This window comes from Littorina saxatilis, linkage group LG13 (genome assembly GCF_037325665.1).
Source record: "Littorina saxatilis isolate snail1 linkage group LG13, US_GU_Lsax_2.0, whole genome shotgun sequence".
Taxonomy (NCBI): domain Eukaryota; kingdom Metazoa; phylum Mollusca; class Gastropoda; order Littorinimorpha; family Littorinidae; genus Littorina; species Littorina saxatilis.
Window position 1 is genome coordinate 35,362,516 of NC_090257.1, and position 26,622 is coordinate 35,389,137.

Sequence of the window (26,622 nt, forward strand, 5' to 3'; positions counted from 1 at the left end):
CGGCGATTTGAAGATAGCTTCGGCGTTTTGCCGACTGCCGACGCCAAGCGACAATCCTACCTCAAAACTTCTAGCGCTGTGGGTTTTGTGTATGATATGAAGAGGGATTCCATCTCTAGGAGACGCAAGTTTGGCAATGGATGAGATGGCTACTAGGTCCATGCACTCCACCCTGTACTGTCCATCTGCCGAACTAGCAAGTGCATTTGCATGTTTGTACGCGCTGGCCTGCGTGTGTACTGTACACAGGTGTGTCTGTGGTACAAGTATCCATCCACAGCACTGTGAATTAATCACTTACTGACATGTTAATGTGGAGACCCTACGACTGACGTGTTTGAAAAAGTTCGTGGTAAAAGTCCAAGAATCATGTCCAGAATTAACTGGGAAAGTAAGCCATGAATTCATATCCCTTCTGGAATTTTCCAAAAGTCATCATGATCGCATGGACCACGATTATGCTTTCGTTGAAACACGCTGCCACGGTTCTATTCGTCTGCTACGTTTGGTAACCTATTTACATCTTCCTTGAACTTAGGTCACTTTTCTTAACCACATACATGTAATGTGGGCGAGCACTGACCTTGGGGCAGCTGACTTCGTTGTGTTGCACGATGATGAGGGCGGAGGCGATGAGTGCTCCCTGCCTCACGTAGTTTACAGGGTCGTTTGTCATCGGCTCCAGCAGCGAAATGGCCTCCTGCAACACACAGACCATGCCACACTTAGTACTCGGGTTTTCATTGATCTATCATTGATCAATCATCATCATCATCATTATCACCATCATCATCATCACCATCATCAACACCTCCAACCCCACCACCACCAACAACAACACATACTCATGCAGGTTATTTGGTGCAAACGAGATATAGTCATCAAAATAACAATAATAATAATTTTAAACAACTCTCTGTGTGTATAAGTTAGGTCACATGGTTTATGTGAGCCAATGAGAAGTCTACTTTGTCTCTGTCCTTGACCGCATTCTCCTTTTCTTACCTGTTCCTCCATTGTGTACGTATAGCCCTAGGTCTTTGCCCCGTTCTTCTCTTCTCTCGAACCCCGTAACCTCCATACGGAAATAACAACAAATTCGTTTCCCTGTTGACATCAAGCGCATGCATTGTTTGTAATGAATGCTATGGGTGGCATTTTGTTGAATGGCAAACACAAATCCCGCAAAAACAAAAACAAAAAAACAAAAAAACAACAACACGAAGACACTAAAGAAAACGACAAACGAACAAAGTGCATGTTCCAAATCGAAAGCTTCAAACAAACTGATGAAGAGCATGCTTCCGCACACAGACTGGGACACAGGCCAAAAAAAAGGCAACAACAACATGAAGACACTTAATCAATGACATTCGAACAATATGCATGGTCCACATCAAAAGCATCAAAGAAACGGATGAAGAACAAGAGCATATTTTCTCTCTCTCACACACACACACAGACAGGGACACACAGACAGGGACACACACACACACACACACACACACACACACACACACACACACACACACACACACACACAGAGGCATACACGGCCTGACACAGGCACACACGCACACAGACACAGTGAAAAACGGTGACGAAACAGCGAGAGAATGTAAAGCAGACAGTATGTAATAAAGGCACAGCTGGGAGTATAGTTACGTTATCATAAAAAGCAGGAAGGACACAAGTCGTTATGAGTCTGCACTCGGTGAGAATGGTGATTCAATACGCACACATGTCATGTTCACATGAGACACCATTGGTTATCAGATGCACTAAGGTTGTGTGTGTGTGTGTGTGTGTGTGTGTGTGTGTGTGTGTGAGTGTGTGTGTGCTTGTGTGTGTGTGTGTGTTTGTGTGAGTGCTTGTGTGTGTGTTAGAGAGAGAGAGAGAGAGAGAGTGAGAGAGAGTGAGAGAGTGAGAGAGAGAAGGAGAGAGAGAGAGAGAGAGAGAGAGAGAGAGAGAAAGAGAGAGAGAGAGAGAGAAAGAGAGAAAGAGAGAGAGAGAGAGAGAAAGAGAGAGCCAGACAGAAAGAGATAGAGGCCAAAGTGACTGGTCAAAACAGCGTAGTTCCGTAAACACATCAAAGAAAATGAAGTATTTGTGGTATTTGACAACAGGTGGTTAGGACAAGAAGAGAACCCACCCTGGTATCCTGCACAGACGGTTTAATTGTCACCCATAATTGGTACTAACAGCTGGAACCAGTCATCGGTACCAAGCAAATCAACAAAACAGTCTAGGCCAAGTCTATAAATATTCAGCACAATTTGCTTTCACCGATGCCAGAAGACTGTATTACCATTTTTCACTTGTTTATATATCTATATGAAATGGAGGAGACTGGAGAGAAAACGCCCTTAGCTACCGATGCCAGAAAATGGAATTACCATTATCCACTCCCCAAAAACGATGTGTATTCAATACAACCTACTGAGAGGAAACGCCCAGAAGCAGACCAGAATTCAAAACCACACTCCATAGTAATGTGATCTTTCTATATATTCCGCCTTCGCAGATCTGTCAAGGCTTTTCCCTGGAACAAGCGCATCTTCCCACTTCGACACATGTTAAAAAAATCGACATCATCATTATGATCACTTTTGAATCAACGAGGGAAATCCTCACGGCACACACACACACCTACACACACACACCTACACACACCCTCTCTCTCTCCTTCCCTCTTCTATTTCCCCACCCCCTTTTCTCCCCCGACAATTTGCTCTCAGGCAATATCCCTTGACTTTGCGGTATAGAAGTTGTCACTTTTTTTCTCCCCTCCCTCAGCCAGGCAGCATCTGACTTCATTCGAGCAAACAATTTACGCAGAAAATGGAAGGAGGAAAAGCGAAGAAGCTGAAAAAGCGAGGAAAAGTCGACGTAAAACACGAATCAATAAGACATGCACGCAAACTAAGCCCCCTTCTTATCGTGTCCACAGCAGGGCGCATGTAATTTGCTTTACGACGCAATACAGGTCAACCCTCCCTCTCTCCTACAAAAAGACAGTGTGTGTGTGGTGTGTGTGTATATGTGTGAGTGTGTATATGTGTGAGTGTGTGTGTGTGTGAGTGTGCGTGTGCATGTGTCCACGCGCGCCGCTGTTTTGAATCTTTTTTTGTGTAACTGAGTCAATAGCCAGTGTGTATGTGTATGTTATGTATGTGTGTGTATGTATGTGTGTGTATGACGTGTGTGTGTGTGTGTGTGCGTGTGTGTGTGTGTGTATGTGAGTGAGTGAGTGAGTGAGTGAGTGTGTGTTTGTGTTTGTACGCGCACGTGCGTGCGCATTTGTAAGCTTGTGATATTGTGTGCGTGTGACAGTGTGTACGCGTGGGCGTGTGTGTGCACACGCGCGCGCTTGTCCATATTAAATAACTTTTTTGTTTATCAAGTCGTAAAAAGGCCACAGGTTTACAGGCGGCCAATCGCAGTACAGCCAGACAGACAACCAACCACGAACAACAGCCGACGCTATCATGCGATGGATACAAAGACGAAACACATATGACATCCACACCGACAGAACGAAATAAGTATTAACTGATCAGACTGAATCCTTATGGTGGATGGATGGAAGTAGGAGAGCCTGTTGTAGGTAAATCAAACAACAAGTCGCGTAAGGCGAAAATACAATATTTAGTCAAGTAGCTGCCATTTTTCAGCAAGACCGTATACTCGTAGCATCGTCAGTCCACCGCTCATGGCAAAGGCAGTGAAATTGACAAGAAGAGCGGGGTAGTAGTTGCGCTAAGAAGGAGAGCACGCTTTTCTGTACCTCTCTTTGTTTTAACTTTCTGAGCGTGTTTTTAATCCAAACATATCATATCTATATGTTTTTGGAATCAGGAACCGACAAGGAATAAGATGAAAGTGTTTTTAAATTGATTTGGACAATTTAATTTTGATAATAATTTTTATATATTTAATTTTCAGAGCTTGTTTTTAATCCAAATATAACATATTTATATGTTTTTGGAATCAGCAAATGATGGAGAATAAGATAAACGTAAATTTGGATCGTTTTATAAATTTTTTTTTTTTTTTACAATTTTCCGATTTTTAATGACCAAAGTCATTAATTAATTTTTAAGCCACCAAGCTGAAATGCAATACCGAACCCCGGGCTTCGTCGAAGATTACTTGACCAAAATTTCAACCAATTTGGTTGAAAAATGAGGGCGTGACAGTGCCGCCTCAACTTTCACGAAAAGCCGGATATGACGTCATCAAAGACATTTATCAAAAAAATGAAAAAAACGTTCGGGGATTTCATACCCAGGAACTCTCATGTCAAATTTCATAAAGATCGGTCCAGTAGTTTAGTCTGAATCGCTCTACACACACACACAGACACACACACACACACACATACACCACGACCCTCGTCTCGATTCCCCCCTCTACGTTAAAATATTTAGTCAAAACTTGACTAAATATAAAAATCAAAACTCCATGATCCAACGCAAAACTTTGTGGCAAGATATTCCTGAGCGCAATTTTATGTCACGCAGGCACACAAAGACAGGAGAAGTGCAAATCATAAACCATGAATCAGAACGCCAACAAAAGCTAACACGCCGAAGTAGGATAATCTGTACAGACGCAGCGATACACACAGACAAAAACATGCACACACACACACGTACACACACGCAGACAAAAACAGAAACACACATACACACATGCAGAGACAAAAACAGAAAAATACACACACCCAAAAACACACACACATTAGAATAGATGACGACAACGACGAAGCTGACGAAGAAGAAAACGACCAAAATTGCAATAAGAAAAGAAAAAAAGAAATTGCCTTGGTGACAAAGCTCTGACATACAAGGAGAATAATAATAAGAAGAAGACGAATTCTCGATTCCCTCCCTCACACAAATCAAATAAAAAAAAAATCAATAACCTCACCCCCCCCCCCCCCCCCCCCCACTACAAATCCCCGACCCATACACAAAAGCAGTAAAAAACGGAAATAAAGAAAAAGAAAGCCTTGGTGTGAAAACAGTGGCGAAGACAAGCAGCCGTCAGTCAATAAGGTGTGGCTCAAAAAGACACCCCAGAGACACAAGAGGCTTGGAATAAGAGGGTCGTGAAAAAACGCCTGTCTTTGAAGACAAAAACCGATTCGAAACAAATTGTGAAAAGCTCAAGGAAGTACGAAAAGTCACGTGACAGTCAGACACAAAATATCGTTACTGCGTCGTCGTCGAGACGTCAGCTCATAAATATTCATAATCACGTGGTCCTGTCAGGATAAAGAGCACGATTCAACGATTGAGCAAGATACAAGAGAGGTCAGTGACAGTGTCATTAGCTTTTTTTCTTCCTATATACTTTTTGTCTGTCTCTCTGTCTGTCCGTCTGTCTGTCTGTCTGTCTGTCTGTCTGTCTGTCTCTCTCTCTCTCTCTCTCGAGATGATGATGATGGAACTTTATTTTTCAAGGATAGAGGTTTAAGGCGACGCCTTTTCTTACAACCGGTCCTTACTTCTAATACAAATGTCTAATAAATGATAAACAAGTAAAGCAACATGACAAATAAACAAATTAAACGAACGACCCAGCAAACAATCGACAAGTAAGCAAACAAGCAAATAAACACAAACAACAAAATGACAAAGTAAGCAACATACAAATCAAAAGCGAAACATGCAACATGTTAATTGAGGTTACAGTATGTAAAGTGATCGACGGTAAAATTGACACAATACCAACGTTTACACTAATGCTTACAATGATTATATGGTGTAAATGATGATGAAGATGATGAAGATGATGATGATGATGGAAAATCGCAACATAAATTCCACATAATACATGTAATAAAGAACATATTTTTGTAATTCATATAGCTGAGAGAGAGAGAGAGAGAGAGAGAGAGAGAGAGAGAGAGAGAGAGAGAGAGAGAGAGAGAGAGAGAGAGAGAGAGAGAGAGAGAGAGAGAGAGAGAGAGAGAGAGAGAGAGAGAGAGAGAGAGAGAGAGAGAGAGAGAGAGAGAGAGAGAGAGCGTGTGTGTGTCCATTCTAGATTGACCGAATCAATCGCAACAAACTTAAAAAGCTTTCTTTGTTTGATTAGTAACCGACAGAAGTTTCCGAAGCTTGTTGCGCTTTTAAATTTGTTTTGATTTTACTATTAGAAAGAATGACCTCTTGAAAGCCGCAATTCAACCAACATCTAAACCACTGGCAAAAGGCGAAACTTTATTTTCCGTACTTTGAAAAGAACTTCAAAGAATGACTCAGCGGAAATCGCTCGATTTTCATTTAATCTGCCTATGGCTTCATGTAATATCACAAGCTGAATGAAAGTGAATGGCAGGGCTGCATGTAACGGCCCAGTCCTTCCCGTCAAAACACTTCTATCTCAGTTCTGCCCATGCCAGGCTTTTACACGGGATGAGGCCATCCCTCCACTTAGTCACATATACAGTGGAATCCTCCTTTTACACGGGATGAGGCCATCCCTCCACTTGGTCACATATACAGTGGAATCCTCCTTTTACACGGGATGAGGCCATCCCTCCACTTGGTCACATATACAGTGGAACCCCCCTTTTACACGGGATGAGGCCATCCCTCCACTTGGTCACATACAGTGGAATCCTCCTTTTACACGGGACGAGGCCATCCCTCCACTTGGTCACATATACAGTGGAATCCTCCTTTTACACGGGACGAGGCCATCCCTCCACTTGGTCACATATACAGTGGAACCCCCCTTTTACACGGGACGAGGCCATCCCTCCACTTGGTCACATATACAGTGGAATCCTCCTTTTACACGGGACGAGGCCATTCCTCCACTTGGTCACATATACAGTGGAACCCCCCTTTTACACGGGACGAGGCCATCCCTCCACTTGGTCACATACTGTGGAATCCTCCTTTTACACGGGACGAGGCCATCCCTCCACTTGGTCACATATACAGTGGAATCCTCCTTTTACACGGGACGAGGCCATCCCTCCACTTGGTCACATATACAGTGGAATCCTCCTTTTACACGGGACGAGGCCATCCCTCCACTTGGTCACATACAGTGGAACCCTCCTTTTACACGGGATGAGGCCATCCCTCCACTTGGTCACATATACAGTGGAATCCTCCTTTTACACGGGACGAGGCCATCCCTCCACTTGGTCACATACAGTGGAACCCTCCTTTTACACGGGATGAGGCCATCCCTCCACTTGGTCACATATACAGTGGAACTCCCCTTTTACACGGGATGAGGCCATCCCTCCACTTGGTCACATATACAGTGGAATCCTCCTTTTACACGGGATGAGGCCATCCCTCCACTTGGTCACATATACAGTGGAACCCCCCTTTTACACGGGATGAGGCCATCCCTCCACTTGGTCACATATCCAGTGGAATCCTCCTTTTACACGGGATGAGGCCATCCCTCCACTTGGTCACATATCCAGTGGAATCCTCCTTTTACACGGGATGAGGCCATCCCTCCACTTAGTCACATATACAGTGGAATCCTCCTTTTACACGGGATGAGGCCATCCCTCCACTTGGTCACATATACAGTGGAACCCCCCTTTTACACGGGATGAGGCCATCCCTCCACTTGGTCACATATACAGTGGAATCCTCCTTTTACACGGGATGAGGCCATCCCTCCACTTGGTCACATATACAGTGGAACCCCCCTTTTACACGGGATGAGGCCATCCCTCCACTTGGTCACATATACAGTGGAACCCCCCTTTTACACGGGATGAGGCCATCCCTCCACTTGGTCACATATACAGTGGAATCCTCCTTTTACACGGGATGAGGCCATCCCTCCACTTGGTCACATATCCAGTGGAATCCTCCTTTTACACGGGATGAGGCCATCCCTCCACTTGGTCACATATACAGTGGAACCCCCCTTTTACACGGGATGAGGCCATCCCTCCACTTGGTCACATATACAGTGGAACCCCCCTTTTACACGGGATGAGGCCATCCCTCCACTTGGTCACATATACAGTAGAACCCCCCTTTTACAACATCCACAAATCTGAGAAAATCAGGTATTAACAAGTCGCGTAAGGCGAAATTACTACATTTAGTCAAGCTGTGGAATTCACAGAATGAAACTGAACGCACTGCATTTTTTCACAATGACCGTAATCCGCCGTTTGTGCAAAACGGAGTGAAACTGAGGAGCCTGTTCAGCGCGGTTGTGGTTTCGCTGTGCATGTGCTGCATAGCACGCTTTTCTGTGCCTCTCTTCGTTTTAACTTTCTGAGCGTGTTTTTGATCCAAACATATCATATCTATATGTTTTTAGAATCAGAAACCGACAAGGAATAAGATAAAATTGTTTTGAAATCGATTTCGGAAATTTAATTTTGATCATAATTTTTATATTTTTTAATTTTTAGAGCTTCTTTTTAATCCAAATATAACATATTTATATGTTTTTGGAATCAGGAAATGATGTAGATTAAGATGAACGTAAATTTGGATCGTTTTATATAAAACAACAATTATTACAATGTTCAGATTTTTAATGACCAAAGTCATTAAATAATTTTTAAGCCACCAAGCTGAAATGCAATACCGAAGTCCGGCCTTCGTCGAAGATTGCTTTACAAAAATTTCAATCAATTTGATTGAAAAATTAGGGTGTGACAGTGCCGCCTCAACTTTTACAAAAAGCCGGATATGACGTCATCAACAGTATTTATCGAAAAAATGAAAAAAAACGCCCGGGGATATCATTCCCAGGAACTCTCATGTCAAATTTCATAAAGATCGGTCCAGTAGTTTGGTCTGAATCGCTCTACACACACACACGCACAGACAGACACACACACACATACACCCTCGTCTCGATTCCCCCTCTATGTTAAAACATTTAGTCAAACCTTGACTAAATGTAAACAAGTCGCGTAAGGCGAAATTACTACATTTAGTCAAGCTGTGGAACTCACAGAATGAAACTGAACGTAGTCCGCCGCTAGTACAAAAGGCAGAGAAAGTGACGAGCCTGTTTGGCGCTGTAGCGATTGCGCTGTGCTTCGATCATAGCACGCTTTACTGTACCTCTCTTCGTTTTAACTTTCTGAGCGTGTTTTTAATCCAAACATATCATATCTATATGTTTTTGAAATCAGGAACCGACAAGGAATAAGATGAAATAGTTTTTAAAACGATTTCGGAAATTTAATTTTGATCATAATTTTTATATTTTTAATTTTCAGAGCTTGTTTTTAATCCAAATATAACATATGTATATGTTTTTGGAATCAGAAAATGACGAAGAATAAGATGAAATTGTTTTTGGATCGTTTGATAAAAAAATAATTTTAATTACAAGTTTCCGATTTTTAATGACCAAACTCACTCATTAGTTTTTAAGCCACCAAGCTGAAATGCAATACCAAACCCCGGCCTTTGTCGAAGATTGCTTTGCCAAAATTTCAATCAATTTAATGGAAAAATGAGGGTGTGACAGTGCCGCCTCAACTTTTACAAAAAGCCGGATTTGACGTCATCAAAGGTATTTATCGAAAAAAAGAAAAAAACGTCCGGGGATATCATACCCAGGAACTTTCATGTCAAATTTCATAAAGATCGGCCCAGTAGTTTAGTCTGAATCGCTCTACACACACACACACACAGACAGACAGACAGACAGACAGACAGACAGACAGACAGACACACATACACCACGACCCTCGTCTCGATTCCCCCCTCTATGTTAAAACATTCAGTCAAAACTTGACTAAATGTAAAAAGGAGGGAGTCTTAATAAAATGGGGGAACATTTACACAGGTTATGGACAACAAGTCTGAGAAAACCGGGTCTCCATGAGAGGAAGTCTCAAAAGGGGGGGTTTTCCATTGTACCACAAGTCACCGTCCGTCCATTCAGACCTACACTGCTCAGTACTGACACTCACCGATTACTCATGTGAACCAAAAGTTAACACCCAGCTAAAAAACAAGTCGCGAAAGGCGAAAATACAACATTTAGTCAAGCTGTCGAACTCACAGAATGAAACTGAACGCAATGCAATTTTTCGACCGTATACTCGTAGCATCGTCAGTCCACCGCTCGTGGCAAAGGCAGTGAAATTGACAAGAAGAGCGGGGTAGTAGTTGCGCTGAGAAGGATAGCACGCTTTTCTGTACCTCTCTTCGTTTTAACTTTCTGAGCGTGTTTTTAATCCAAACATATCATATCTATATGTTTTTTGAATCAGGAACCGACAAGGAATAAGATAAAAGTGTTTTTAAATTGATTTCGAAAATTTAATTTTGATCATAATTTTTATATTTGTAATTTTCAGAGCTTGTTTTTAATCCAAATATAACATATTCATATGTTTTTGGAATCAGAAAATGATGAAGAATAAGATGAACGTAAATTTGGATCGTTTTATACAAATATTTTTTTTTTTACAATTTTCAGATTTTTAATGACCAAAGTCATTAATTAATTTTTAAGCCACCAAGCTGAAATGCAATACCGAAGTTCGGGCTTCGTCGAAGATTACTTGACCAAAATTTCAACCAATTTGGTTGAAAAATGAGGGCGTGACAGTGCCGCCTCAACTTTCACGAAAAGCCGGATATGACGTCATCAAAGACATTTATCAAAAAAATGAAAAAAACGTTCGGGGATTTCATACCCAGGAACTCTCATGTCAAATGTCATAAAGATCGGTCCAGTAGTTTAGTCTGAATCGCTCTACACACACACACAGACACACAGACACACGCACATACACCACGACCCTCGTCTCGATTCCCCCCTCTACGTTAAAACATTTAGTCAAAACTTGACTAAATGTAAAAAGCAGCACGTTATTGATTGTTGGTGTGTCCAAGGTGGAACCTCATGTACTCTCATGTAAAAGCCTGGATAGATCTAAGATGACGTGAGCCAAATCGTTTACACTCAAAGGACTTAGCCTTTACAGGCAGAGCATTCTGGACACTAAACAGGCTCTGCCTCTGAACAGCCCGCTTGAACTGTTCCCGACAACACAGATATCCCGAATAATTTCAGGATCAGTTGGAAAGGCCAAAGAAAATGTAGGAGAGAATAAATAAAAAATAGAAAGAAGTTGTTATTACCCTCTCGTATAAAAGCAGCTTTTCTTTTCCGGGTATTGAATGCTTTTCTTCTTACTTTGCTTTCTTCTTTCTCTTTGTTTTTTCTCTTTCAAATGGAATCATATGAAGAAATCCCTTTATAACGTTCCTTGGGATATGGGGAAAATCTAATCACAGAAAAGCCAAGGCCAGTGCATTTTGTGCAGATGCACGCATACTCTTGAACTCTGTGAATGTGTACATGTGTATGTGTGTGTGTGTGTATGTGTGTGTATGTGTGTGTGTGTGTAAGTATGTGTGTGTGTGAATGTATGTGTATAAATATGTGTGTGCGTGTGTGTGTGTGTGTGTGTGTGTGTGTGTGTGTGTGTGTGTGTGTGTGTGTGTGTGTGTGTAGTTGGCATGGAGAACACAAAGCCATATTAGCATAAAGGCGTTTATGCATGTCCACTAATAAGATCACCCCCCAGTTCCTCTCTTAATCTGAATATTCCTCCAGAGACGCACATAAAATGCAAAACTTCCTTTCTCATCTAATAACAAAAGTATGGCTATTCTTCAAATAATAGCATGCTGGGGCACAATGAACGATTATACATGTATACTGTAAAGTTTGTTAGTGTGTGTGCGTGTGTGTGGCGTGGATGTGTGTGTGAGGGTGTGTGTGTGTTTGCATACATGTGTGTGTGTGTGTGTGTGTGCATGTTTTCTGTTTTTGTCTGTGTGTGTGTGTGTGTGTGTGTGAGTGTGTACGGGTGTGTGTGAAAGAGAGAGAGAGAGAGAGAGAGAGAGAGAGAGAGAGAGAGAGAGAGAGAGAGAGAGAGAGAGAGAGAGAGAGAGAGAGAGAGAGAGAGAGAGAGGAATGTGTGCATGTATGAATGAAAACGACTACAATCTTACAATTGCTATATAAAAGGTTAGAAATGACGCCTTGCACTAACTCCAACTCCAGCCAGATCCGAGTCCTAACAGGAAGTGGAACGAAACTTCATGACTTCTACCGCTATTTTTTGACGTGTACATGTCCGCATTAAAATTCGAGGTAGACATTACATTCTTGCGCCTGTCCAATTCTCCACAAAGACGAACCGATCTCCGACCGCCTGCTGAAAACCACTCTGGTACCACGTAATTTTTCAAGACATTAATGTCTTTCTACGATTTCCCCACTATCATTTGGGTTTTACGCAAGACTATTTGGAACTAACGAACTGTGCCAAATAGCTTAGGCGATAAGGAATTTAATGCTGCACATTTTAGGCAAAGCAAACCCTGTGGTTCAGAAGACGGGTTCCACAGTACAGTTCAAGATTAGCGTCAGAAACATTATTTGGGAGCGCTGGTGTGGCCGTTGTGGCCAGTCAAAGTAGTTGGTTGCTCAGTTTTGACTAACATGACTGGCCATAGTAAGGAACTTACTGCTCCACCGGTGTCGAACATTGCTGTGACCGTGCTGAAATAATTGACCGGACACATTTTGCGAATCTCGACGTTTATTGCCAACAAGAATCTGTAATGGTTGAAGTATCATGAATTTTGACCAACTTGGCTACTAAGCAGTAATTACACGCAATACATCAAAGAGGGGTTCTTATTGACGTTCAAAGCAGCTGTGCCAAAGCCAAAGACAAAAGCTAAGAAAGTGGCATAACAAACTGCGTGAGCGACATTGTGTTTTTTTGCATAACATAGAGTGATTTCTTTAACCATTTAACCGATTCCTTCACATTCAAAAATATAAAACTAAGTATCAAAAAAGTCGAAAATCTCAAAACAGTTCATCTGCACCGGGGGTGCAAAAAAGAAACGCACCGGACATGTCACCGGATGTTTACCATCGCGCCAGCCCGTGTGAATTGCTAAAGAGCACGCCTTCGTCTGAAGACTGTAAGTATATTACTGGGTTTTACTATAGAAATGTATTATGTATGACATTAAAAGAATGTACAAGTCCTTATTAAATGAATGTATTCTTTATTCTGATATGGTCGGATGGATTAAATGTGATCGATGCATGCCGTTGCTTTGATCGCAACTTGTGTTCGATAGCAGGATAGCACGTGTACTTTTTCAAAGAGAAAAGGCCATTCAGACATAAAGATTCAGGCAGGGAATAATGTATCTGCTTTGTAAGCTTACTTCTGGAATATACCACTAATCGTACGTGTTCAATGTCTGAAAAATGTACTCTATGTGTTTCTGCACTGCTAGATCTGCGCAGTCTGTGGAAAAAAGTATGGGAAGCCATTTGTGTCAAAACAAGCTCGAATGTTAACATTTCTCTATTGTTTTTTGTTTTTACAAATTCGGCGAATTTTTTTTAAATAAAACCGTTAAAGTCATAAATGACTATCAGAATATGTCTGCAAATGCTTATGTGTGCGCGCATGCGTACCAGAGAGAGAGAGAGAGAGAGAGAGAGAGAGAGAGAGAGAGAGAGAGAGAGAGAGAGAGAGAGTTATCTGCTGTCACATTGTTTTTCACAACATAGGAAAAGGTGTTTTAATTGTCTATGTTGTCACTTTTGGATTGCAGAGACGCCATGTGAAACTCTACAAATAAACAGGAACTAAGCAAAACATGTCAAGAAAGTATCAACGTCTTGATCATTTCAGTAAATATGGAAAACCTGCTAACAAAAAGGTGGTTATTGACTGGAATTTATGTGCGTTGTGTCAAATTAGTTCAAAAGAGCCACTCATTTTCCCAGCTAAGAAGGACGGTGTAGTTTACGAATATGTGGCTGAAAACCTTACACAATTTCAAAGTCTTGGAGAGTTACCGATCCCTGTATCACTGGAACTATTGGACGAAGGACATGGACTGGAGAATGCTTTTAAAGCGCATAGTGCTTCGTGGCATAAGTCTTGCAGAACGAAAGTAAGTAGCACTGTTCTCACACGGAAAAGAAAACTGGATGAAGTATCGGTGAGTCCTGCTAAAACTCGGAAGTCGACTGTTTCTTCTGACTGTATCAACAATGTGTGCTTTTTCTACGATGAACCACCCGGAATTGCAGGGTTTCATAGCGTGTCAACAATTCCAGTGGATACCAAAGTCCGTAACCATGCTAAACCTATCAATGACCAGCTTGTCCTTAGGAAGCTTGCGCCTGGTGATATGGTAGCAACTGAAGCAAAATACCACAAGAAATGTATGAATGCCTTTTTCAGGCGAGAACCAAAGTTACATCTGGACAATGTGGAGGCAGATGGGGACCAGAGGATCAAAGATGTTGCTTTTGCAGAACTTGTTGCATACATTGAAGACTTCCGAGACAAGCCAGAAACAGCACCCGTTTTCACAATGTCACACATCTGCCAGCTGTACATCTCACGTTTAGCAGATCTTGGTTTGAAAGATTCCTATGTGCATACAACAAGACTTCGAGAAAAGCTCCTATCAGCTGTGCCTGATCTTGTTTCAACCACGCAGGGTAAAGAGGCTACAGTCCTTGCATTTGATAGGGACATAGGAGATGCTCTTAAATCAGCATGTAACACTGGTTTTGATATTCTTCAGCTTTCCAAAGCTGCTCAGATAGTGAGGAAAGAAATACTCAAGTCACAACAGGTCTTTCAAGGCAGCTTCAAAGACAGATGCCAAGAAGAATCAGTCCCATCGTCTTTAAACACGCTGGTTAGCTTCATATTGAAAGGACCATCTGTTGTTGAGCAGCACCAACCCGACAGTGAACCTCAGCAACAAGCTGTCTTGACAATTTCTAAATTGATTGCATTCAACTGTAAAAAATCTTCAAAGACAGGATCTGTTCACAGGCGAAATCGGGAAAGGGAGACTCTGTTGCCTATATACATCAGCCTAAAAATACATGCTGACACTAGAAACAAAGATCTGGTGGAAACAATGCACACTCATGGAATCGGAATTTCGTATGCCCGGGTGCTTTGTATTTCTACAGAGGTAGCTAGCAAGGTATGTGCTAAGTTTGAAGAAGAAGCAGTTGTTGTACCAACAAAGATGCTGAAAAACGTCTTCACGATAGGAGCTGTGGATAACATTGACCACAACCCTTCTTCAACAACAGCTACACATTCTTTTCACGGCACCAGTATTTCGTTGATGCAACACAGAGTGAGTGAATGCGAGGGTCAAGAACAAGCAGTCCCTCTCATTGGTGAGAAAAGCAACCAACCTCGAAGTATTCCTCTGCTTCCTGCTGCATACACCAACGTCATGCCTGTACCTTGCACATCAGAAGAAAACTTTTCACCAGACGTCCAAGGACCTTGCAGACACTGCGTCAGCAAAGAAATCGACGGCAAGGAATCAGAATATGAGTGGCTGCGGCATGTTCATGCCTTTCTTGAGAGCAATCCAGCGAAAGAAAATGAAAACATTTCGTGGGCAGCATACTATGCATCACAGCTCAAAACTGATGACAGGCCTGTGTCAAGGATAGGACTGATGCCCCTTCTGTCTGACAATGCACATTCAGTAGCTTTGATCCGCCATGTCATGGATCTCATCTAATGCGCAACCCAACACCTCAATCCATCACAGACCCCCATCTTAACCATGGACCAGCCACTATTCACAATCGCAAAAGAGATACAGTGGCAATGGCCGGCAGAGTCTTTCTTTCTTTTGTGCTAAACGTCGTTTTCAACCATTCAAGGTTATATCGCGACGGAGGGAAGGGGGGAGATGGGATAGAGCCACTTGTCAATTGTTTCTTGTTCACAAAAGCACTAAAAAAAAAATTGCTCCAGGGGCTTGCAACGTAGTACAATATTATTACCTTACTGGGAGAATGCAAGTTTCCAGTACAAAGGACTTAACATTTCTTACATACTGCTTGACTAAAATCTTTACAAACATTAACTATATTCTATACAAGAAACACTTAACAAGGGTAAAAGGAAAAACAGAATCCGTTAGTCGCCTCTTACGACATGCTGGGGAGCATCGGGTAAATTCTTGGGGCCGGCAGAGTATGGTGAGCAGAACTATATCATCATGCTTGGTGGTCTCCATATTGAAATGGCTGCCTTCAAAACCATCGGCGATTGGTTGAAGGGTTCAGGGTGGGTCAGTGGGGTGGCAGACGCTGGTGTTCTTCTACCAGGTATTGCAGAGTCGTGTGTCGAAGTTACTCATCTGAAGAGAACTCGACACATCCATCAGATCACCGCAGTGGTTCTACTGGAAATACTGGAAAGGTTCGTCAGCATCATGTCCGAACGCACAAGTTCAGAACAGACTGTCAACAAGGCCAGACAAAGTATGTTCACCAAAGGAAAGAGAACTCTGGAAAACATACCACCCACATCTGCTGCTCTTCAACAGCACACAAGAAGGGCTGTTTACCAGGGTGGCTTCATCTGGGGTCAGTGTCTGCTGAAAGAGCCTGATCTACCAAGTCCAGCTCAGTGGGGGTGGCAGAAGGATGCAGGTCAGACCTGGCGACCGTTGTGGACCACCCTGCCGCAAGCCCAAGAAACTTGCTATGTATGAACTCATACATTGTGGCTGCAAACAGGGATGTAGAGGCCGCTGCAAATGCTCAAAGGCAAACCTGCAGTGCACAGCGCTGTGTTTCTGTGGTGGGGACTGCAAACGTGATTAGCCGCGCCTGAACAACACGCAGACCTCTTAGTAGTATTTACTTCAAGGTAAGATTTATGTCAAGCACAATCTCATCGGTTCTTATTTTCCTCTTGTTATTTCATCGTAGTTTTTGTTTGTATTGCATTTGTTTTTGCTGGGAAATTCTTACTCATGATAAGTGGCGCCGGTGAAGAAAATGTACATGGGCGGAATGGGTTACCTTGTTTAACGCTCTATTGTGGCTATCATGGGCCCCGTACAAGGTGTTTCTGACGCTAAATTTGCAGGCTAATGTGTCCACAAGGTGTATGCAAAAAATCATGCTTTGCCTCAAATTTGCAGTATCAGCCTGATATTCGACCCTTATCGCCCTAACTAAAAGTGGCAACTTTCCTTACACCAGAAAAGTGGGTTTCTTATCATCCATACATTTCCTGCTACTTGGCGTTTGCTGATAGCGATAAGTTTATCCTTCATGGTAGGATACCGTTTCCTCCATCCCGGCAGGTGGGCATTAACACGTTCTGATAAACGTTGCATGGCAGCTCCGAAAAGAAACTTAACTTCTCTCGAAACAACAACAACAACAACAACAACAACAACAACAACAACAACCCAATAAACACACGTACACCCATCTGCACTCACGCACACATATTACTGTCTATTGTTGATACATTCCAAAGCAAATAATGCCATTCAAAATTTGCATTGTTGAAAAAAAGCCAATATTGTACGATGTTCGTAAGAGAAGGAGAGGAGGGAAGTAGAAACCGATTTAAACATACGCAGACTATGCCTCTCTCTCTTTCACACACACACACACACACACACACACACACACTCACACACAAACACACCGAAAGAGATAGACGGCACACACACACACAAACACACACAAAACAACACACACAGCCACCCCCCTACTCTAGCAAAGAAGCAATCATGGTGCAGATAACATTGAGGCGAGCGGATAAGATGCTGGCCAAATGCCGCCGATAACATCACGTCGTGGTTGGCTTTCAATAACGTCTTCAAACAGCCCCGGGAGATTTGTCGTCAAACTACTCTGGCCTTTCTCCATTAGCCCGCAACCTCCACGGAGATTGCACACCCACCAAAAACCGGCACAGGCTTTCGCGAAAAGGGACATAAGTCGCGCAACACACATTCCAGTTATGGGCTAACACACCCCCCCCCCCCCATACTAAACAAAGAACAAAGAACAACACACACACACACAAACCAACGAAAGAAAAAAATCAAAAACAACAACAACAACAACCACAACAACATAACCGTTGGCAAAGGTATCTTCTAGTTTTGTGAATTAGAAATATCGAACAGTATATTTTGCATACAATTCTGTATATCTGTGCACGGTTTCTGTACACCCCCCATACCTATGGAGAAGGTTTAATACCCAGAAATCTGTGCGCAAGGCCCATATCCATGTGCATTTGGAAGTTTTGAATTTCTAAAGTAAGAAAGATCGAATCAATCTGCTTTTGAATATATTTTACCGCACTTTACTCCATTTCATCACTATAGAAACTCATTTTTGTCAAAGACCTTCAATATACCTCTTTTTCTCAAGCGCTGTCAAAATTGGGGACTACGGGAAAACGACAGGGGCATAGGGAAGGGGGTGGGGGGATGTTTCCATAATGCATCAGGCCGTTTGTATAAAAGGAGGTGGGGGGGGGGGGGGAGCGCGGTCCAATATGGCACCAGGACGTTATTCTATTACCTCCCTTGCTCAGCTGCAGGCCAATGACACTGCTTTTATTATATAACCTTTGAGAGAGAGAGAGAGAGAGGCGAGAGAGAGATCGAACATACAGCAGTTTTTCATTGGAGTCAGGACACGAATACCTTCTCTTCGAATACATCACCCGACTGCATTCAAGACAGAAGAGGGAAAGTAGAAATTTGAGATCAGTGTTCGCGAGAAGAAAATGATTGCAGATTGGCCGACTTCGACTGTGATCTCCGTTCTGTTCTTCGCAGTTATGATAAAGACATCGTTCTAAGGTCAAGACAAGTCGAAATTGTGGGACTGCTGCCGGAAGGAGACCGTAATATATGGTTTCATCACTGTCAACTGGTTACAGAAAAAATCGTCTGCTCCAGTGAACGCCGAAACCAAACGGTTGATTATCACGTGACACTTTTGCCATATTTAGAGTTGTTTGCACAGTAAATACAGCCGCGAAAAATAGCTCGCTTGAAACTGTCTTACATATCAATTCCTTTGTAATTTAAAAATTACAAAACACCATGAAAAATCATTATCGACGATCGCGAATCTGCTTATATCAATAATACATTACAAAAAGCTCTAAATATGTTAAAAAAAAATCTGTTTCAGGCAAGGAAACTCAAGGCATCCTGTCAGGGAGAGAATGAGCCGAACTCATTTTGACCTGAGTTTGTTTGTTTGTTTGTTTGTTTGCTTAACGCCCAGCCGACCACGAAGGGCCATATCAGGGCGGTGCTGCTTTGACATATAACGTGCGCCACACACAAGACAGAAGTCGTAGCACAGGCTTCATGTCTCACCCAGTCACATTATTCTGACACCGGACCAACCAGTCCTAGCACTAACCCCATAATTCCAGACGCCAGGCGGAGCAGCCACTAGATTGCCAATTTTAAAGTCTTAGGAATGACTTTCTTTCTTTCTTTATTTGGTGTTTAACGTCGTTTTCAACCATTCAAGGTTATATCGCGACGGTTAGGAATGACCCGGCCGGGGTTCGAACCCACGACCTCCCGATCACGGGGCGGACGCCTTACCACTAGGCCAACCGTGCCGATTTTGACCTGAGTTCAGGATGCAGTCAGGCCCGCTACAAAACACAAGACTAAACTAATCTCTCCACCCCTGGAGCAAGTTGCATGACTGCTTTGCACTCTGGCTTTATTCTTCCTTGCCAGCCGTCCTAGTTGTAACCTTTGCACTCTGCCTTTATTCTCCCTTGCCAGTCGTCATAGTTGTAACCTTTGCACTCTGGCTTTATTCTCCCTTGCCAGTCGTCATAGTTGTAACCTTTGCACTCTGGCTTTATTCTCCCTTGCCAGCCGTCCCACTTGTAACCTTTGCACTCTGGCTTTATTCTCCCTTGCCAGTCGTCCTAGTTGTAACCTTTGCACTCTGGCTTTATTCTCCCTTGCCAGTCGTCATAGTTGTAACCTTTGCACTCTGGCTTTATTCTCCCTTGCCAGTCGTCATAGTTGTAACCTTTGCACTCTGGCTTTATTCTCCCTTGCCAGTCGTCCTAGTTGTAACCTTTGCACTCTGGCTTTATTCTTCCTTGCCAGTCGTCCTAGTTGTAACCTTTGCACTCTGGCTTTATTCTTCCTTGCCAGCCGTCCTAGTTGTAACCTTTGCAAGGCACTGCATTTGGACTCCCCTTTTGGGACCCACACAATGTATGAGAACAACAGGTCTAAACAGGGAGTGAGTCGGGCTAAATTAACAAATGTTATGAAGAGAAAATGTGAGAAAACAGCTGGGGTAAAGGCGGGGGAATTCTTAAATCGTGTGTCTTAGAAGGAGAGTTGCACTTCATGCTACTTGGCCGCACACTGACACAGTTTGTGGCACTGGGAACGCTATGCAACTTGCGAAAACACACACACTAAACACACACACTGACACACTAAACCCACACATACACTGACATACTCCCCCCCCCCCCCCAAAAAAAAAAAATGTGGGAAGAACGGTACGTTTAACAAACAAACGTGACACTGCCTGTCTTAATTAATCTCAGCGCTAATGAGCAAAGGGTTCAAGACACGACCAGCACACCACGCAACTCGCCCTGGTTACCTGCACTGCTTCAGGTGAACAATCAGGACTTGAAGATTCCACGAAAGAAAAAAAATCAGTAGTGAAAAGGAACTGCAGATAAGCGGGTTAAGGAGAAAAAACCAGTAAATTCAGCTCTAGGGCAATAAGGTTGAGCAGAGCTGAGAGGCGATAAGGGAGTAAACGATTGCAGTGCGAGTGGTGCTTAAAGATACACGTACACTTAAAAGTGCACTTTACTGTCAATGTTGAAAATAAAAATACAAAAGCAAGAAAGGTATGTTATTGGAACGTTTCATGTATAAAAAAACCCAAAATGTTACATTCCCAATGTCCAATGTTATTTTTGTGATATTTGTAAGCGCACCGAGATTGAGGTGTATAGCGCAATATCAGATTGAGGTGTATAGCGCAATATCAGATTGAGGTGTATAGCGCAATATCAGATTGAGGTGTATAGCGCAATATCAGATTGAGGTGTATAGCGCAATATCAGATTGAGGTGTATAGCGCAATATCAGATTGAGGTGTATAGCGCAATATCAGATTGAGGTGTATAGCGCAATATCAGAACGTTTTATCATTATTTTCTTCACTATCATTATTTTCTTTATTATCATTTTGTTTGTTTGTGTGTTTGCTTAACGCCCAGCCGACCACGACGGTCCATATCAGGGCGGTGCTGCTTTAACATATAAGGTGCGCCACACACAAGACAGAAGTCGCAGCACAGGCTTCATGTCTCACCCAGTCACATTATTCTGACACCGGACCAACCAGTCCTAGCACTAACCCCATAATGCCAAGCGGAGCAGCCACTAGATTGCCAATTTTAAAGTCTTAGGTATGACCCGGCCGGGGTTCGAACCCACGACCTCCCGATCACGGGGCGGACGCCTTACCACTAGGCCAACCGTGCCGGTCCCTTTATTATCATTATTTGTCGTGAAAACGATCATGTACACTATGACATTATCTGTGCAGACCTTTACATGAGATAAAGACATCCTTTCACTTACACATGCCACAAATCAACAGATTGGCTGATTCTGGTGCACACGTTTTTGCTTAATTAATTTTGCACATTCAATTGACATCGGTGTCCGTTTCGAAACAAATTCAGCGGAAAAAACCAATCCCACTCTGTGAAGAATGGACTGGGTGGCCGAGTGGACTGGGTGGCCGAGTGGACTGGGTGGCCGAGTGGACTGGGTGGCCGAGTGGTAACGACTGGGTGGCCGAGTGGTAACGACTGGGTGGCCGAGTGGTAACGACTGGGTGGCCGAGTGGTAACGACTGGGTGGCCGAGTGGTAACGACTGGGTGGCCGAGTGGTAACGACTGGGTGGCCGAGTGGTAACGACTGGGTGGCCGAGTGGTAACGCACTGGGTGGCCGAGTGGTAACGCACTGGGTGGCCGAGTGGTAACGCACTGGGTGGCCGAGTGGTAACGACTGGGTGGCCGAGTGGTAACGACTGGGTGGCCGAGTGGTAACGACTGGGTGGCCGAGTGGTAACGACTGGGTGGCCGAGTGGTAACGACTGGGTGGCCGAGTGGTAACGCACTGGGTGGCCGAGTGGTAACGCACTGGGTGGCCGAGTGGTAACGACTGGGTGGCCGAGTGGTAACGACTGGGTGGCCGAGTGGTAACGCACTGGGTGGCCGAGTGGTAACGACTGGGTGGCCGAGTGGTAACGACTGGGTGGCCGAGTGGTAACGACTGGGTGGCCGAGTGGTAACGCACTGGGTGGCCGAGTGGTAACGCACTGGGTGGCCGAGTGGTAACGACTGGGTGGCCGAGTGGTAACGCACTGGGTGGCCGAGTGGTAACGACTGGGTGGCCGAGTGGTAACGACCGGGTGGCCGAGTGGTAACGCACTGGGTGGCCGAGTGGTAACGCACTGGGTGGCCGAGTGGTAACGACTGGGTGGCCGAGTGGTAACGACTGGGTGGCCGAGTGGTAACGCACTGGGTGGCCGAGTGGTAACGCACTGGGTGGCCGAGTGGTAACGACTGGGTGGCCGAGTGGTAACGCACTGGGTGGCCGAGTGGTAACGACTGGGTTTGTTTGTTTGTTTATTTGTTGCTTAACGTCCAGCCGACTACGCAGAGCCATATCAGGACGAGGAAGGGGGGGATGAAGGGGGCCACTTGTCAAGCGATTCCTGTTTACAAATGCACTAACCCATTACTTGTGTCCCAGCAGGCTTTAGTAAAACTAAATTAATACCTACTGGAAGATTACCAGTTTCCAGTATGTTAAAATAGGCTTAACCTATCTACTGCTGGACTTACATCAGAACACTAACAGATTAAACTATACATGAATCGCGAGACAAGCGGCAAGAGAAGAGATTTTTGGAAAAAATACAGGTGAATGAGCAAGAAGGCAGAAAAAAGAAAAGAATTCATGAAGAAAAAGAGAGCATGACAGGAAAGAGGAACCAAAAATCTACCTAACAGCAAACTAGAAAGCTCCTGCGGTTCCAAGAACAGGAGGGGCCTTTAATTTCATAACCGCAGTGCCCCACTGCGGGATAACGACTGGGTGGCCGAGTGGTAACGACTGGGTGGCCGAGTGGTAACGACTGGGTGGCCGAGTGGTAACGACTGGGTGGCCGAGTGGTAACGCACTTGGTGGCCGAGTGGTAACGCACTGGGTGGCCGAGTGGTAACGACTGGGTGGCCGAGTGGTAACGCACTGGGTGGCCGAGTGGTAACGACTGGGTGGCCGAGTGGTAACGACTGGGTGGCCGAGTGGTAACACACTGGGTGGCCGAGTGGTAACACACTGGGTGGCCGAGTGGTAACGACTGGGTGGCCGAGTGGTAACGACTGGGTGGCCGAGTGGTAACGCACTTGCGCTCGGAAGCGAGAGGTTGCGAGTTCGACCCTGGGTCAGGGCGTTAGCAATTTTCTCCCCCCCTTTCCCAACCTAGGTGGTTGGGTTCAAAGTGCTAGTCTTTCGGATGAGACGAAAAACCGAGGTCCCTTCGTGTACACTACATTGGGGTGTGCACGTTAATGATCCCACGATTGACAAAAGGGTCTTTCCTGGCAAAATTGTCTAGGCATAGATAAAAATGTCCACCAAAATACCCGTGTGACTTGGAATAATAGGCCGTGAAAAGTAGGATATGCGCCGAAATGGCTGCGATCTGCTGGCCGATGTGAATGCGTCATGTATTGTGTAAATAAATTCCATCTCACACGGCATAAATAAATCCCTGCGCCTTGAATATGTGCGCGATATAAACTGCATAAAAAAATAAAAAATAAATCCCTGCGCTTGTTTGTGATGTGGTCTGGCGGCTTTCGTGTGTCTGTATGTTCAGGCCTTCCTTTGAGAAGCCATAACAGTTATACTCAATCCCGTTTGAGTGGACTTCGCCTTCAAAGGTGATTGTGGTGTTTCGGCACTCGGTTACATTTGGCGTCGTCGACAGCGATGGGACTCGACATGAAATGTTCAGGCCACTGAATAATTTTCGTGCTGTTCCCATTCCACCTGGGAGGGACCTAAGCTTGGCGGGTCCATGGTTCGGAACTTTGGGGACAAAGTTCATTCAAAGGGGATTGTTCTATATATATCTGTCTACAACACACACACACACACACACACACACACACACACACACACAACCACGCGTGCGCACACACTTAAATATTTTCATTGACAAAATACTGAAATGTCTCAACGCTAATTCACATACTAACATCACAATTATATCAATAGGCCTACCATATTGTTGGAGACGTTTGTTGGTTAACACGAGACAGAAGGTATCTTTAGCCCTCACAGTACGGGGGCCAAACAACAACCATTCGTCTCTTCATCAGACACGCCTGGGGAGAAATGCCGGAGACGTTCAGATATCTCGTTATGACTGTCTTTATGGATGTCGTCCTCTGTTTTCGCCATTTGCGCACAGACCTATGCTATGATGCACGAGAAGAAGGTGGGAGTAGACGCTGGTGGTGTGAATGAAACCCCTTACGTTCTCACGCATTACCGTTTCACCAAATACAAACGAGGCGCGGGATCGACGTCAAAGAAAAATTCGTGAAGATGGATGGGAATTCTATAAAAGTTTAGATTTTTTTTTTTTTAAATCTCGTTAAGAAAAGAAGAGCTTTTCTTCCCCCTGATGATTTCTGATTTTGAACCAACCCCCGTCCCCCTTCTTTCATCAAATAAAAAAGTGTCGGTTACAAAACCCGATAACAGCTACTGACGAAACAGCCAGGGTGTAGAGTGGTCACGTGGTCCAAGTGGAAGGATGCTCCTATCCAAGGTAAAGCCTGGAAGGATGTGTGGTGATCAACAAGATAGTCTGCAGGGGGAGGACAGTATCTTTAAAAGCCTGGAAGAATGTGTGGTGATTAACAAGATAGTCTGCAGGGGGAGGAAAGCATCTTTAACAATGACGACTCTAGCTATCATCGGCCAGCTCAAATCGTGCCATAGATCGAGAAGGGCGGATATTAACTGTGTGTAGCCGAGGCAACAGTTTAACACCAACAGCGATATCCCAAACTATCAGCCGCCACCCCGAATCAGTGTAATTGCAGCCAATCCAAAGTTATTACAATGTTGGTCCTTGCCATCCTTAGCCAGCTCAAATCGTGCGACAGTTCGAGATCAACAGACATTTACTGTGTGCAACAGTGCCCAGCACCTACAACTAGAGCCCGACCTCCCGACTACACTTTTCCTTCAATAGTGCCACAGCCTTTATCAACTAAGCTGTCAACACAAGCCCTCGTGCAAGCAGTGGCGAGATCAGTACACTTTTAAATCGTCCACGGTTAATGATGATGGTCGTCAAAGCTGTCGAGGTGCGACAGTCCAAGAACAGCGAACATTTAATGGCAGGAATCCGTGACCAGTGCCTGCAATTAAATGCGAGTGTTGCCGACACCTCTGTGTGGTCAGGTGACGCAGTACAGGTCACTGCACACGTCATCACGTGCCCTGAGTCACGATCACACTCACGGTGTCTAATCATCACTCTGACCGCTGGTCACTTTCTGATCGTCAACCGCAATCTGAATCATCCCTGAGGGACTTTGTGTATGTGTGTGTGTGTGTGTGTGTGTGTGTGTGTGTGTGTGTGTGTGTGTGTGTGTGTGTGTGTGTGTGTGTGTGGGTGAGGTACTGGTTCGCCCAATTGCCGTTTAAGGCAGTCTATACTGACCACTTTGGTCGTATGGGATCGAGATGGAAGAGATCTCAACTACTCTCTGGTCAGCTTTATGAGGTCGGTGCCCATCTCCTCTCCCTCGCTGCCTTCAGATCGTCGAACCAACTACAATTGTCCTTAAAGTGTCTATAAATGTCAGATCGCCGTAGAGCCTTGTGGCATTTCGCTGGCCACAGGAACTTTGTAGTGTGGGGTGAAGTTAGGGGGAAGAGGGATGAGGAGAGACCCAGAGGCTGGGCAACATTTGCTGGGAGAATTATTTTCTGAACAGTCCTTGTGCTGTCGCTGCAGAACATTGGTTTGAAACATATTTCTAGTTTTTTAAAATTTGTATTTGTCGGTAACTCCTTTGTAAGCCTGAATACTTTTGTCCTAAGCAAACAAACACAAAACTCTTTTCACAATAAAGTGGGTAGACTTATAATGTGGGTAGAATCAAAAAACAAAATAGTGAGCAGCAAATGCACATAGTACTGTGGAACCCCCCTTTTAAGACGCTTTCATTTGAGACTTCCTCCCATTTAAGACCCAGTCACCCTGTTTTGCAAGTTTTTCTGTTTATAACCTGTGTAAATTTACCCATTTTAAGACTCCCTCCGTTGCAAGACCTGCTTTTCTCAGATATTTTGGAGGTCTTAAAATGGGGGTTCCTACGAACACGAACATAACGTTCTGCGAATGTGCGAGGAGGGGTATCATCGTGCTTTGCCCCTGCTCGTTCTGCGCAGTTTGATATTGGAAGCACAGCTTTCTCACCTCGATCTGATACGTACTGTAACGTCATTATTACAAAAAGGTGGAAAACGTGAGACGAAAGGGGCGTTAGGATAATATGCTATCATGATACGTCGTTGCCAGTAATTGTTGGAAGCGAGAATATTTACCCTACTTCCTGCCACCGAGGTGATAATCAGTAATTGATTTAATACAACAT

The 26,622-nt window shown here is 44.1% G+C and overlaps 1 protein-coding gene across 1 annotated transcript in view; it reads right to left on the reverse strand.

Moving 5' to 3' along the window:
* Nucleotides 1–26,622, reverse strand: part of LOC138945607 (26S proteasome non-ATPase regulatory subunit 1-like) — a 112,707-nt gene that overhangs the window by 23,719 nt on the left and 62,366 nt on the right. The window contains exon 2 of the mRNA XM_070317057.1: nt 584–702. Coding sequence (XP_070173158.1) covers nt 584–676 — 93 coding nt within the window. The 5' untranslated portion in view covers nt 677–702. The remainder of the gene's footprint in view (nt 1–583; nt 703–26,622) is intronic.